At 24.4% G+C, this 17,500-nt stretch overlaps 1 protein-coding gene across 1 annotated transcript in view; it reads left to right on the plus strand.

The window, feature by feature from the left end:
• The first annotated feature begins 5,765 nt into the window (after positions 1-5,765).
• The window catches only part of LOC136074781 (caspase-7-like), a 72,383-nt gene continuing 60,648 nt past the window's right edge, over positions 5,766-17,500 (plus strand). Inside the window, exons 1-2 of the mRNA XM_065787074.1 lie at positions 5,766-6,046; positions 9,358-9,408. Coding sequence (XP_065643146.1) covers positions 5,773-6,046; positions 9,358-9,408 — 325 coding nt within the window. The 5' untranslated portion in view covers positions 5,766-5,772. The remainder of the gene's footprint in view (positions 6,047-9,357; positions 9,409-17,500) is intronic.

Genomic DNA, 17,500 nt, shown 5'->3' on the forward strand with positions numbered 1-17,500 from the left:
TTAAATGGTCAAATGGTAGTATAGCATCAATTTCAAATGACAGTGGCATAGAACATAAATTCTATAAAACTTTATGTGTTACTTTCCTCTACCAACATATAAACATACCAACTTTTCAATTGGCTAATGGCTCAGCCTCAAATGTTCTAGATTTAATATTCACAACAGAATCTGGCAGTGTATATGCTGTTGATCCAAGTTTTGTGCTTGGTGACATAAACAAAGGTCATCAAATTATTTACTTAAATTCGTCTTAAAAAAATAATTTCAGCAGATTTGCTTGTAGTAACTTTAAGTTTTTGTATAGCAAAGCTAAATTTGATAAAATTTCTGATTTTATGTCCAATATTGATTGGGTGAAGTTGTACGAAAACAAGACAGTGCAAGACATGTACAATGAATTAATTTACTATACCACTGAATGCAATTTGTTTGTTCCAACCATAGACATTTCACGAATCAAAAGCTTAGCAACTCCTTGGATTAATAACGAAATCAAGCAGTTAATAAAAATAAAAAGAAATTTAAGATACATAATTTGTGCTCACAGATGGAATGATGTTAAACTGACCAAAGAATATAAACAGTTATGCAAATTGGTTAAAACAGAAATATAAAATGCTCGATGTTTATTTGAAAAGAATATAGTGTTAACATCTAAACTTAATCCTAAACTGTTATATAAGTATTTAAACAGTACAAATTCAATAAAAGACTTAATAAAGGCCATGAGAATGCCTGATGGCAATTTATCCCATGAACCAAATAAAATTGTTAACTGCCTAAATATACATTTTCAGGATGTCTTTACTTTTAAAGAAAAAGGAGATCTTCCACCTTTTTATCTCGAATTAAATAATGTAATTAAATTTAAGGATATTGAACCTGATGATATTAGCTTTGAGTTTTATCTAAACTTAAATCACTAAAATACAATAATCAGCTGATAAACTTTTTTCAATAGTCCTCAAGAATTGTGCTACATCGTTTACTTTACCACTAACTCTTATATTTAGAGAATCACTTAAAACCAGTCAACTGCCAATCCAGTTCAAGTCAGCAAATATAACACCTATATATAAAAAAAGTGACAAAACAGTGGCCAGCAACTATCGCCCTTTTTCACTAACTTCTATTCCTTGCAAAATATTAGAATCTATTATAAGAGAAAGATTTGAGAAACATCTCGACGAAAACAATTTACTAACAATCCAACAGCATGGTTTTGTAAGAGGAAAGTCTTGTAACACAAATTTGTTAGAGACTCTTGACTTTATTTCTTCGTGCAACATTGTGGTATACCTGTTGATGTAGTAATGCTAGACTTTGCTAAAGCTTTTGATAGTGTTCCTCGCAAGAGACTTTTTGCTAAATTAAATGCATATGGTATTAATGGCTTAGTTCTAAAATGGATGGAGACTTTTCTAAATAATAGAAGACAAAGCATAGTTCTAGGTGAAATTGTTTAAGAGTGGGTTAAAATATTTAGTGGCGTGCCACAAGGCTCTGTTATTTGACCATTAAAGTTTATTATATATATTAACGATCTGCCAAGTAAATTAATGAATGAATGCAAATTGTTTGCTGATGATACTAAGATTTTGTCCAAGGTAATTTGTATATTTATATATATATGCATATATATATATGCATTTATGTATATTTATATATATATGCATATATATATATATATATATATATATAAATATATATATATATATATATATATATGTATATATATATATATATATATATATATATATATATCTATATATATATATATATATACATATATATATATATATATATATATATATATATATATATATATATATATATATATATATATATATATATATATATATATATATATATATATATATATATATATATATGTATATCTATATATATATATGTATATATATATATATATATATATATATATATATATAATATATATATATATATATATATATATATATATATATATATATATATATATATATATATGTATATATATATATATATATATATATATATAAATATATATATATATATATATATATATATATATTTAAATAAATATATATATACATACATATATATAAATATATATATATATATATATATATATATATATATATATATATATATATATATATATATACTTTATTATTTAAAGAGTTTGATTACTCGAAAATATACAACTTTATGATGGAACTTAAAGTTTCATGCCCTTTAGCAATCATCAGCCATGTTTTATTTTTTAAATTAAGAAAAAAACCATTAAAAATTTCAAAATACACGAATTTACAGAAAAAACATAAGAAATCAGTTTAATGAGTTCTGACGTCAAAACAAACAATTTTTAATTATTTAGAAAATTGATTAATTACCCGTGTTGAGCAGGGCGAGAAGAAATTTGTTTCAATGCCTGCAATTGGGAAGCATTTTACTTTTGTTTTTTAGCAGATTTTTATTTTTGGAAAATAGAATTTTTTATTTTTCTTTTGTGCATAGTTTGCAGTTTGACGAACTTTTATAATTTAAGTCATTAATATCAATATTAATGCAGCTAAGTAATAAATTTATTTACAACTAATTAATATAACTTGTAGAGAGGTGTTATTATAACAGCTTTATCACTTCAAAGATAAGTCTGTGAATTTAAATTCGGTTTTCAAGAAAATTCAGTCCTTGGTACACAAAACTCACCTATTATTTGGTGTAATTGGGTTTATTTATATACTTACCTGGCTCTGCTTCCTCAAATGCAATTTTAACTAAAAATTTACACTGCTAAATGAATGATGTCGTTTATTTGAAATAGTTATTTCCAATAAGTAAGTTTATTTCTAACTTCTTGTTAATATCAAAATGGTGCATGAAGAATACATTATTAATTTTTATCTAACTCTAACTTTTATTCCCTTGATTACGCAATATTACACTGTTTCATAAAATTATGTAAAAACACAAATAACATCATAACATCGTAAACGTGATAAAAACCTTCATAAATTTTTCAAATATATATATATATATATATATATATATATATATATATATATATATATATATATGTATTTATATATTTATATGTATATACATATATATATATATATTTATATTTATGTATATATATTTATATTTATATATATATAAATAAATATATATATATATATATATATATATATATATATATATATATATATATATATATATATATATATGTATATATATATATATATATATATCTATATATGCAATTGCTACTTATATTATTAGACTCAAACTCAATTTTTAGCTATTTGTCTTTTTTGTGTGTCTAAAATGCAATACCAGCAATCGTAACTTAGTTTTTTTGTTATATAATCTATGTATTATTACATACAAAGCATATGAGGAAACTTAATACTTGGTGGTGAGTCATTTTGACTCTATAAGAGCTTTGGAACGCCTGAGCATACTCTTTATGCACTTTGAGGTCAATATTTTAGTTTTTAGATCTCGAACCCATACATCAATGAGTTGTTCTGTAAGCTTCTGTTTTCTCGCTATTATTTCCGCACTGATTTTGCGTTTTACTAGCTCCCACAGATTTTCAATAGAATTCATATCTGGAGAATTGCCAGGCCAATCAAGAAGCTCGATACTCTCATTAGCAAGAAATGTCTTTATGGATTTTGCAATATGGCAAAGAGCACCATCTTGCATAAAAACTATTTTTTCACCATTAGAAAACCAATCTCGTATCTGTGGAATCAGGGTGGTCTGTAGGACAGTCTTGTACTGATCTTGCTTCATTGTTCCTTGTACCATGTAAAGTTAACCGGTACCCCTGCTTGATATTCATGACCAAACCATTATGGATGTTGGATGCTTTACCATGTTTAAAATACATTCTGGCTTGTGTTGTTCTCGTGGTCTGCGGCGGATAAATGTGGCTTTGTCTCCTAAAGTTTGAAAGGTAGATTCATTGCGGAATACAATCTGAATATATCAATAATTATTGATGTTTAATAATATTTAAATTATTTGTAAAATCAATTGGGGTAAGATATTAATGCAAAAGCATCTTTTGAAAACTTGTAATAATAAAATATTGTTTGTTTAAGTTTCAGGAGAGAATAAATGGAAAATCTACCTTATTCCAGTCATCCTGAGAAAAGGAATAGTGTTTTTTAGCCCAAGCAAGACGTTTTTTAATCATTGCAGTGGTAAGTTTTGGTTTCTTCATTGGCATTCTGCACTTGAATCCTTACTCGTAACTTCGCCTTCTTAAAGATCCAAGTAAAATGTCTTGGTCTTTCAAAACGCTTTTCAATTTTATTGCTGGCATCTTACAATATTGTTCAAGAACTTTTTCGATTTTTCTATCATCTCTAGCACTTGCTATTCTTTTTCAGCCACAGCAGCCTGTACGCTGTGCCTCTAATTTGGTCCCCATTTTGAGTTTAGAATTTATTCTTCTAACTGTAGCCTGTGAGACTTTGACAATTTTGGCAATATTTTTTTGACTGTGATTTGTTTCTTGCAGAAAAACAGCTGCTTTAGCTAATTTACGTGGGGAAACATCACTAGCTTTACCCATTATTAATCCTTAAACCACAACAACATTTAGTAAGTTATTATATGATAGGGATACTTTAAAACAACACTGAAAAACAACTGAAATTACATTATTTGAGTTTTTTTAACAATCTACAATAATTTAGACATAGAATTTAAATATATAAAGACATATAATTTTAGTTACGAAAGATAAAAATAACTGAATGTTTTTAATTTTATATTATAAAAATTTACGATACCTTTTATAAAGTTGAAAATATTGTTTGAAAGTATATATATTTCATAAATGTTTCGAATCTAAAACAAAAAATGAATGACAGGAAATTATATTACATATAAATAATAATAACTTGTTAAAAACAGTCAGGTGCTCAATAAAAGTAAGAATGATGCGTTAAGGTTAGGGTTAGGGTATATAACTATTGTTTTTTAAAGCATAGGAATGCACCATTTTGTTAAAAAATAAAGTTTTATTGTTTTTTCATGAAATTGGTTCTAATATTAATTAAGTCAGGATTTTTGCTTAACAGTATTGACATTTTTAAATAATTCATTTGCTTTTGATTTTAAAAAACATAAAATAATATTGAAAAAAAGAAACTAGAGAAACAAAAAAGTTTATATATGAGCATATTATTCATTAAGTTATTGCAAAATATTTTTTCAGCTGGGCAAACAATACTTCAATAAATTTGCATTGGATCTATTTGGGCATTTTAAGCGACTAACTGTGGTTTGACAAATTACCTACTCAGTGGACTATTTGTGGCAGCCACTAAAAGTGGCCTAATGATAACTAGCCAGGGTATCACATTTTGGAAAATTATTAACTGGCTACTTAAAGTATATGACACTAATTGACTTAAAAGAAACCATTGAGCAAAATTTAAATGCATTTATAGATTCTCTGCAAATCAACTGCATAAATGTTTGTTCGAAGTATAATTAAAATAAGTTATTATTCTATATGAAAAGTAGGTAAAAATGATTTTAGGATGTCAAACAAACTATTAGACTTGGGATCTACGATCATTTTAATTATCACAAGGGCTGATTTTTTTATGACTAATCAACCTGGTTAGTTTGTAAATTGTTGCTAATAAATCTCCTACACTTTTAGCATTTTACATTTTTTTTAAATAATACAATGTATACTATTTGATTAAATTTTCAATTTTGCTTTGTTTTTTAGTATAAATGGTTGAAATCCTACAAAATCCAAAATTTAAAATTAAGTTGTCTGAAATAATTGATCAGGATTGGTTTAAGATTGGTATTTTCTTGAATATCGAAGAGCATAATTTAGAATCAATTAAAAGCGATTCGGCATTTCCAAAACAAGAAGAAAAAGCAAGAGAAATGATAAAAAAATGGTTTGCGATTGAGAAAAATCCGACACTTCAGAAGTTAAAAGAAGCCATTACAAATATTCCGAACCACCATTTATGCAAAAAGGTGGAAGATCTTGCAAGTACTAAGTTTTTTATTATTACTTGTATTATATAAGTTTTTCAGATTGTCGTTTGTCACTCTCATTATGTGTTTATTTTTTTGTTTTTATATTAGCTTCCTCATCAAGTTCTCTGCTCTCAGAAATAATTAAATACGATGATGTTGTTTAAGTTTTTTTAACATTTCATTATTTTAGAAGTTTGTAAAATGACTGTTAATGTGAAAAACTATTTTTGTATACTTTGATAGATGTTTAAAAGAGTCTTTAAATTCACCAAGTAACACTATCAAAAAAAAAAATTCATTAAACAGTGATAAATATATAATATGTTGACGATGTAGAGGAATTTTTTGATTATTAATTTAACATACTCATAAAATTCTCTGCTTAAAGAAAATTTTGATGACGATGATGATGATGATGATGATGATGATGATGATGATGATGATGATGATGATGATGATGATGATGATGATGATGATGATGATGATGATGATGATAATGATAATGATGATGATGATAATGATGATGACGATAATGATTACAGAAAGACTATTCATTAAAGTTTAAGCATAAATTTCAGAAAAAATCTTACTGGTTACATATTGTTAGTTTATTAATGTTTATTTCTGCAACTTTGCATGTATAAAAGTTTGTTGTATAGAAAGTAGTACAGACTTATATTTACTATATTTGTACCAATTTTATTATTACTATAGTTAAATAAAATAATATTATATTTATAAAAATTATTTTTATTATTTTAACCATTATTATTTTATTCATTTCGATAAGTTGTCTACTGAATGTTAGTTATCTTACTAATTGTAAACACCCTTGAAATGTAACCAACTATTTTATAAATATATATTGATTGGTTTTTATTCGAATATTTAGACCTATTTTAAGTACAAATAACAGTCAACAAAAACAACAACAATAATAATTTAACGAAGAAGTATCATATATTGGTTCTTATATAATATAATATCAACTGAAATGTAAAATCTCATATAACGTGGTTAAAATGAGAAGAGCTTGAAAGTAATATAAATTCTAAAAAGAACAAGGACAAGAAAAATAACAGATATTTAAAATAATTAAAATAAAGAAATAATTAATAAATAAAACAAAAAACAAAACAAAAGGTCATAAAAAAATATAATGTCACAAGACATACTCAATAATGTGAAAATTTGCTAAAATAAATAAACTACAAAGCAACAGTTAAGTTAAAGCAACTTTTAGTTGTCACCATAAAGTTTCTGACTCAAATGGCTTTTTGTTAGTGAATTAAAGTGAAAACTATTCAAGCTTAAGGTATCTATTTAACATGTTCATATAAATACTTATTGATCATAAAATAAATACTTTTAGTTATTTTACTTCAAAGATTTTTCTAATCGTTTTTCAAACTTTTTTCTTTGTGATATAATTTAAGGTTACAATATAAGCTAATAACATTGACTAAATTCACCAAATTATTAGATTAAACATCATTATCAAACATATGTTCTCTGTTATCAATGAAAAAAGAGGTACAAAAGCTAATTAGAATATTATTAATAAACTTTAAATTTAAACTGGCTTTGAATTGTTTTGATAAAACCTCTTCTCTTCCTGAAAATTTTGATATAGTTTTCTGCAACCATACATATCTGAATAATATCTTTGGAGGGTTGAACCAAGCATAATGCCTCTGTAGTTATTTTTTAATTAATTTTAAATTTGGGATATGTGAATTGGTTATAAAATCAAATTTAAGCAAATGTCAAAACCTAAATTTTTTTTAGAACAAATCCAGAAATATATTCAACAAAATCACTAATATATAAGAATAAACTTCTTAAGAACTTCTTAACAACTTATGCTTCATAAACATTCTTATGGTCATTAAATTGTTTTTTTCTTATTGAAATTTTAACAATCTAATGATCAATTGTTGTTATTATAATATTTCTTGATGAACTTATTGCTAAAGATTATGATGGTGTATGTTTACTGCAATTGGCCTAAAAAAATTTTAAAGCGCATGAATGCATCATCAATTATGTATAGGCCGCTTGAAGCTGCTTTAGTGTGGGATTATTATATCCTCCATGGTTCGTTATAGCTCTGAAAAAACAAAATGGTCTTGAGAGGGAAAGACTGTAATCTCCATATTGACGTAATCCATTCATGTTATATATGTTTTTAAGCTAATAATAATAATAACAAAACCTGTTTTACTCTAACTTAATTGCAGAGGTTCTCTATTTTTAAGATCATTTAAGTGCTATTAAATTCTGCATTGACTCCTTTATTTTTTTAAAAAATAGTATCTTTGTTAAAATGTTGTTATGCTATTTAGGCTATCAAAAATGTTATTAATAACAATAATAAATCATTCTGTTGCTTTACTATCTTTAAAATCCATAAAAATTATTATTATTGATTATTTTAAATTTTTGTAAAATGACTGTTAAGTTAAAAAACTATTTTTGTATATTTTGATAGATATGTTTTTAAATGACTCTTTAAATTCACCAAGTAACACTTTCAAAATAAAAAATTCATTAAAAAGTGATAAATATCTAATATGTTGATGATTTGGATTGTTATTTGTCACACTCATTATATGTTCATTTTTTTATTATTATTTTAACTTCCTCATCTAATTCTCTGCTTTCAGAAAAAAGTGATTATGATGATGATGATGTTTCTTTATATTTTATACATTTGATTATTTTAGATCTTTGTAAAATGACTATTAAGTTCAAAAACAATTTTTTATACTTTATTAAATTTTAAGCGAGTCTTTGAATTCAACAAGTAAAACTAGCGAAAAATATTCTTTATTAAACAGTGGTTTAAATATATAATATGTACTATAATAACATGTTAATGATCAGAGGTAATTTTTGGTTATTAATTTAACTTCCTCAACATATCATCATTTTCTCTGCTTAGAGAAAAATTTGACGATGATGATAATGATATTGATGATGATGACGATGATGATGATGATGATGATGATGATGATGATGATGATGATGATGATGATGATGATGATGATGATGATGATGATGATGATGATGATGATGATGATGATAATGATGATGATGATGATGATGATGATGATGATGATGATGATGATGATGATGATGATGATGATGATGATGATGATGATGATGATGATGATGATGATGATGATGATGATGATGATGATGATGATGATGATGATGATGTTAACTTTATAATAATATATTTTGTTTTCATATTACTTTTATACTTTGTGTTTTTGAATAGTATTATACAAATTATAAACATATTTTTGTTTATCTAACCAGGTGAGTTATCCACAATGTTTTCAGTATTACCACCAGTTGCTTTGAATACAGGTAATTCTTTATTAAATAGTGGTAAAGAAAAAAAACAAACGTGAAAACAAAATAGAACAGAGAATGGAGTATTTGCATAAACTACTTATTAAAATACAAATTTTTCTTTACTTCACTATTAAAAAGTTATTATTCAAAAAATTGTCAAGTGTTTTTAATAAATTGACGTAACTGACAATATAAGAAAAAATATAAAAATATATTGTGGCTTCGTTATTTTTTAAACGCTATCAAGTTATTTTATTTGGAAAAACCTAATTTACTTAAATAAGTAGAAATCATCAAAAATAAAAAAATATTAAAATGGTTTTTAGACTAGGAAATGCAAAAACATTATTTTTTTTCATTAATTTTTATTGTAATAAATGTGTCAAAGCAGTTTTTTGTAAACCACTTTTTATAAGATTATTGCTATGCAGAATTTCATGAAATAATAAATATCTTCATAATATTGCTTAATAATTTCTTCAATAATTTTTTACAATTTTTTATTGGAATTATTAGTAATAAATAAAAAAATTTAAAAAGTATGTAGTCGTCGTTGTACGGTTTTTTGTTTGAAATTTGAACAGAATAAAATTTTCTATTAGGCATTTACATTCATTTGTTGATTTAGAATTGCTAAAAATCTGTCTATAACTTTATGTTTTCGTTTGCGAAACAAAAAAATAAGGTTTGTGAAAAAAGTTATATATATATATATATATATATATATATATATATATATATATATATATATATATATATATATATATATATATATATATATAAAATATAAAGATATATATATATATAATATATACAGCTATGCACAATATTCATTTTTTAACTTGATAACTTATTAGGGTGAAAGAAATAATATCGAAAAATGAATTTCGGAATAGTATTGAATATATTAAAGGCCTAATATACCAAAAAGAAGGAACAGTTTTTCAAATAGTAAAAGGATTAAAGTAGCAAACAGTAAAATTAGAATATTGTTGGAAACATAAAAAAGGAATAGTGTCACAAAAAATAAAACATAATAGTGTAGCAAATATTGAAAACGAAATAGTGTTGCAAGTAGTAAAAAAGGACTTTTATCGCAAAGAGTAAAACTGGAATAATGTCGCAAATAGTAAAAAATTTTTGATACGAATATACATTGATTTTATTTTTATTCTACCTATGGTTTCCAAATAAATGTTAATTTGTTTCAGTTTTTTGTTTTTGACACTTTACCTTGATCTCTATAGCGACACTCCTCTGCTTTTTTGAAAAACATCAGTAAAAAAAAAGTATTAGGTCTTATACTTCAATAAGAAGCCCTATCCTGTTAATCGTGGACCTATGCAAAAGACGAAAATGGTGCAAAGAACGTTTGCATTAAGCAGTTGAAGATTGGGTTGGAGTGTTTTGAAGATTGGGTTAGAGTTATTGCCTAACAATGATATAGCAAAAGAATAACTTTAAAGAAACTAAGTGTAAAAATAAATTAAAAAGAAAATAAAAGTCTATAAACAATATTAAGAATGTACTGCCCCCTCCCCTTCCTCTTTTTTATAATTTTTGTTCCTATAGGCCTGCAAAGTAAATATATTGAGACATCTCTTTTAAAAATAAACAGAAAGTACAAAAGTTTTACAGTTATTAAGATAAATACGTGGTTTTTATAAAAAACTATTTAATTATGTCATCAACAAATGAAAATAAGTTTATAAGATTGTTTTTAAAAATCAGATTTGTTTAGGATTTTTAAAAATAGGTAAAACAATGTTTTTTAAAATATATGGTACATAAAAAATAATGCAAAATTTTTTAAACTATCAATTACAAGTTAATTCATATACAAAAGTTTATTACTAAGTATATAATATAAATTATGTTCAGAGAAAACAGGTTTTCAAAATATATAAAGTTAAATCAATTTTCTAAATGTAAATAAAGCATAAAACGTAAAAACATTGAGCTTTTAATCATTAAGTATTTTACACTCCGAAACAAATGGTTTGAAATAAGACTCAATTATCTTCAATAATTATTAGGTGGTTTGTATGCTTCTGACGGCAATACAGCAAGTGTAACTTACGTTTTTCGGTGCTATATTGACAAGCTATATTGGTGTTAATAAATGAGTAATAAAGTTGAGTTAAAGCTTTTTTGTCAAAATATACCTAAGATTTAAATAGAACTCCGTTATTTGTTGAAGTTTTCTAGCAAATTTAGTCAATATAAGGTTTCTATGTAATGTTTTTGTTAAGAATGGCTTTTAAAAAAAAGTAAAAAAAGTATCTTTTCATTTTGACTTAGTAAACAAATACTTTAGGCGTATTTTGGAAAAAAAACGCTTTTTAGAAAACAGCCGGATAATAAACCATTTAATTCATTTGGTTTCATTATTGTTAAGAATTAATTTATTACATTTTAACCAAAAAGATGTGTTTCTTCAGTTCATTATTCATTGTAGTAAAGACTTTGGATTTGTCATAATTTGTAATAAATAAAATAGTGCTATCGTCAAACATGATACTTATTAGGTTTAAGGCGTTAATAAAGTCATTTATATAAATTAAGAACAAAAGTTGCCCTAAAATAGAAACTCAAGAAACATTTTATACTGTTTTTGCTTATGACATACACATATATAAGCATGTTGGTCTAGTGAATTTAAAATAAAAACTAATGAATATGAAATATGACCATGCCATTCTAGGCGTCTTATTTTAACAACATTTTAAATATTTTCACATTGAAACTATGGTATTCTTAGTAACAAAGATATTATTGTTAAATATAGAACACCAAGATTTTGTAATATTGGTAATTTAATCAGTTTAACTAGTTATAGTATGTTTTAATAATATCACAAATAGTAACACTAACAATAACATCAATAATATTAACAATAATATCAATAATATTTTTAATAACACAATAACAAAATATTTTAATAATATATAATAATAATAACTATAATAATAACAATAATATTAATAATAATGATAATGATAAAAAAAAATAACATTATTGATAACAACAATAGTAACAATGATAATAGTATTACTAAATAATTAGTAAGGGTTAATATTTGAGTTTTTAGGTTAGAGACTAATTTGAAAATATTTCATTTCAAATGCAGTTTTTTCCAAAAGCTGATTTATTGCTATTAAATGGATTTAATTCCATTCTTAACAAATTGGTGATTCTTACATCTTATTTTAAATTAGTGAAGTAGTAAAAAGGTTTATAAATGTAATATACATTTATTTAATTAAATGTATAATTTGTACAATTAATTAAAACATTTATTTAAAAATATTGAAAAGCGTTTGAGATTGGAACACCATATATATATATTGACAGTTACACAATAAAAAAAAGTTATTTACCACTAGAATAATGAGCATATGAGAATGTGTACTAGATTGTAAGCTAGTATATAAAAAAATATATTTAAAACTGCGTATTTATTAAATTTTTTAATAATGCATTAAACGTTCCACAAATCTCTAAAAAATATAGTAAAGAACAATTTAGAACAATATACAGTAACGTATAGCCATTGACAGTAATATACATTTGCATACAGTTATTTATGGAAGCCAGGGGTTAAAAGTAAATAGGAAATCAAGTGAAGCGGTGTTTAAAAGTTTAATGTATGGGTTCAGCAAGATGTACATCAGCTCCAACAGATTCTAAACTTGATCAATCAAATTTTTTTTGCAGGTACATTTTTGTCAAGTGCATTTTTTACAATATTTGGAGGTCTAGTGTAATGACTGTAGCTATTATTTCTGCCCATAAATATTTGTTATATCATATGCTTAAATTAAATGCTTTTATTAAGGAAGACAAAATTAAATGAGCTTAGTTCTGATATTTAAACAGAAACCTAATAATATAAACAAGAAATAAATATGTTCAATATTAGCTAAGTATTGAATATACAATCAAGGTGTTTTTAAAACAATGAAACACTAGTGCAATTTCTAAAATTATTTTTTTCCAGTTAACTTATTTTCATTTTATATAGTATTTCTTTGCAATCAGTAGTTCTTCGTTGCCGTTTTTTAATATACCTTTTTAGCTGAAACTCTTTTAGTAAAATACCTTAAATGCTGATGAGAATCAATAACGTTGTATGTTTTACTGACATTATTTTTTGTTTATCTGTTAAGATGATGTTCTCATTGAATAGATCATTAATCAAAATGCATTAATCACAGTTATAATCGTTGATGAAAAGAACAGACGTTTGATTCTTGGCAATCTAAGCTGTCCATTAATTTAGTCATTAAAAGTTCATTTAACGCCATTAAAATACTTGCAAAAAATAATGCAGGAAAATATTCTTTTGAAAATGTCTTTTTGAATTGTTTTATTTTATAATATTTAAACAGAAAACTTAAATACAATTCAGCTTTTAATAAAATCACTGCGCAAAAAGAAAAATGATCATTTTATAATGAAAGATTACTTTTATTAATGGAATTAATTAGGCATTGCCTAGTTTATGGACGACCGCATTAGCAAAAATGTTAAAAATTAGTTTCAAAAACTAGCTCAAAAACGTGATGGTCAAACGGTTGCAGAAAAATATATAGAAAGATGCGGAACGATTTCGTGATTTGTTGACTAAAGAGGAACGGCGTTTATCTATATTCCCTATAACCCAAAAAATATTGTACAGTAGAATACAGCCATTTACAATAATATACAGTAACATACAATAAAATAAAATAATATATACTGTTATACAGCCAATTAAAATAGTTTGTAGTTATGCTCAAGTACGTGCTAAAAGTCTAACAAAAAAAAAAAACCCTTTTATGTTAGGGCACAAATGCCATTATATAATATATCACTAAAATAGTTTTAATATAGACTAAAATGTTTAGAATGAGTTATGCTTATTTGATGAACTTTAAATGATTGACCATTGATGTAATGAACGACGTTGATGTCTTTTACAAATGATGTAGCATTTGTAAAAAACTTAAACTGTTAATGTAGCAGATTCTCTAAAAATAAAGTTTTTAAAGTTTTTGTTATGAAACATTAATTTTAATTAAATTTTATTTGAATTAAATAAATTTTTATTTTTGTTATATAAAGTTGAAAAAAAAAGTAATTGAGAACTAGTTAGACATTTAAAATTCCATTTAGAAAGTTTTTCAAATATAAATGTAAAAGTTTAAAAAATGCTACTAACTTCAAGTTTTTAGAGTATATTTAGTATACTATTATCAAGGGTTTTTACCATATATGTGAAAAGCGGATAATTAATTTTTAAGTTATTCAATTTTTTTCAAAATGTAGTAAAACAATATTCCCAAAATATATATATATATATATATATATATCCTTTAAATAAAAATTAAACTTTATTTGAGGTAGAAATCCCAGACAACACAACAAGAAACGATTCTTAAAAATTTTAATTGAAAATCTATATTAGAAGTTAAGAAAACGCAATTATGCAAAATTATGTATAAAACGCAAGAAAAATGCTTAAAAAATTGCGAAACAAAAAAAGTAATAAAACAGTTTAAACTCTAAAATCCACTAGCAAATTATGATGCTCTTTCTTCATATTTTTTGTCAACAAACCTTTTTTTTCATAACTTTTATTAACTTTAGTTCAGCAGAAGAAATTTTATGTAGATACCTGCTCTAAAAGTCTTTTTTGTCTTATATTTATTATCAAAAAAAACTACTTAATACTTGAAAAACTTGCAATTGGTAATGGGGATGTAATTTTATTTTTGAGGTGTACTTACTGTTTTTGAATTTGTATTCACGTTTTCCAATAATGCAACAAGTCATTTTTTATTTAAAAGATGCAAATAAAATTGTAATGAAAATTGTTTTTAAGCAAATATAATCAAAAGTTGTGGTATTATCATTAGTTAACTTAAGGCTGTGACATTTATCCTAAATTGTTTTAAGCACTGGTAAAATTTTAGGCAAAGGGGATATTTTTAAAGCTAATTTATATTCAAAAACTTGACCATTAAGGTAAAAAATCAATAAACAAATTCATTGCAATGGTGGTTGCGAGGAAAGTTTAAAAACTATTGTGTACTAAACTGTGAATATTAATAAACTTAATTTGTTTACAACAAACTGTTTTTACGTAACTAATCTCTGTTATGTTCATCATTGTAATTGCATAAAAAAAATCTTTCGAAATTTTTTTGAATTTTATGAAGATCTTAATTTTATAGAATTAATACTCTGGTATGATTCATAAAGTGCAGTTTTAAATAGTCGAAACAAAAACAGTTTCCTCCAAAAAATTAGCTTATCTATACTCATTGCAATTTCCAAGTCAAACAAAATGTAAACTTGATATTTGTAAGACAACCTTATATTTGTAACAACTTTTTATTCACTAAATCTTTTTAATTTTGTCAGCATTAGCCATTTTTAGGTTATCGTAAATGGTTACGTTTTATTAGTTTATTATTGTTTATTACTACAACTTTGCATGCATGAAAGTTTTTTGTATGGAAATTAGTACAGATTTGAAATTGCTATATTAAGACCGATTTTATTAATACTATAGTTAAATAAAATGTCATTCTTATTATAAAAGTTATTTTTTTTGTTAACCATTATTATTTTTTCCTTTCGAAAAGTTGTCTACTGAATGTTAGTAATCTTACTAATTAAAAAACTACCTTGAAATGTAATTAACTAATTCAGAAATATATTGATTGGTTGATATTCGGATATTTAGACCTTTTTAAGTACAAATAACAGTCAACAAAAACGACCACAATAATAATTTAATGAGAAAGTATCATATAATGGTTCCTATATAATATAATCTCAACTGAAATGTTTAATCTCAAATAACGTGGTTAAAACAAGAAGAGCTTGTTAGTAACACAAACTCATAAAAGAACAAGAACAAAAAAATAAACAGATATGAGGAAAAGAATAAATTAAAATAAAGAAATTAATAATAAATAAAACAAAAGATAAAATAAAACGTCGTAAAAAAATAAAATGTCACAATATATATTCAATGATGTCAAAATTTGCGTAAATAAACACATTATAACGCAAAAGTTAAGTTAAGGCAACTTTTCGTTGTCGCTTTAATGGTCTGACTCAATTTTAATGGCTTTTTGCTTGCGCAATATGGTTAAAACTTTACATAGCTTAAGGGATCTATTTAACATATTGCATATATATACTTATTGACCACAAAATAAAATACTTTTAGTCAATTTACTTCATACTTTTTTCTAATCATTTTTTAACGATTCTCCTTTGTGATATAATTTAAGGTTAAAATAAAAGCTAATCATATTGACTAAGATCACTAAATAATTAGGTTTAACATCATAAACAAACATACGTTCGATGTTACTAATAAAAAGAGAGCTGCAAAAACAGGTTAGAATATTAATAATTAACTTTAAAGTTAAACTGGCTTCGAATTGTTTTAAAACAACCTCTTCTCTTTCTAAAAATTCTGATGTCGTTTTCTGCAACTATCATATCTGAATAATATCTTTGGTGGGTTAAACAAAGCATAATGTCCCTCTAGTTTTTTTTAATTAAATTTAAACTTGGGGTGGGTGACTTTGTGATAGAAACAAGTTTAAGCAAATGTCACTACCTAAATCTTATTAAATTTTTTTTACATCAAATCCATCAATATAATCTACAAAATCACTCATAATATAAGTATAATCTTCTTAAGAACTTCTTAACAACATAAGCTATATAAACATTCTAATGGTCATTAAACTTTTAATATTATTAATAAAATTTTAATAATCTGTTATAACAATAAACTGTTTTTTTGTAATATTTTTTAATGAACTCATTGCGAAACATATTGATGGTGTCTGTTTACTGTATTTGGTCTGAAACTAATATAAAGCGCACGAGTGCTTCATCAATTACATGTAGCAGCTTGAAGCTGCTTTGGTGTGGAATAATTATAACCTCAATGGTTCGTTACATCACTGAAAAAAACTAAATAGTCTTGAAAAATAAAAACTGTAATCACCATTTTGAACATACTTATTCCATGTTTCCATATATGGTTTTAAGCTAATAATAATCCCAACAAAACATGTTTTACTCTAACTTA

This window comes from Hydra vulgaris, chromosome 01, assembly GCF_038396675.1.
Source record: "Hydra vulgaris chromosome 01, alternate assembly HydraT2T_AEP".
In the NCBI taxonomy this organism is placed as follows: Eukaryota; Metazoa; Cnidaria; class Hydrozoa; order Anthoathecata; family Hydridae; genus Hydra; species Hydra vulgaris.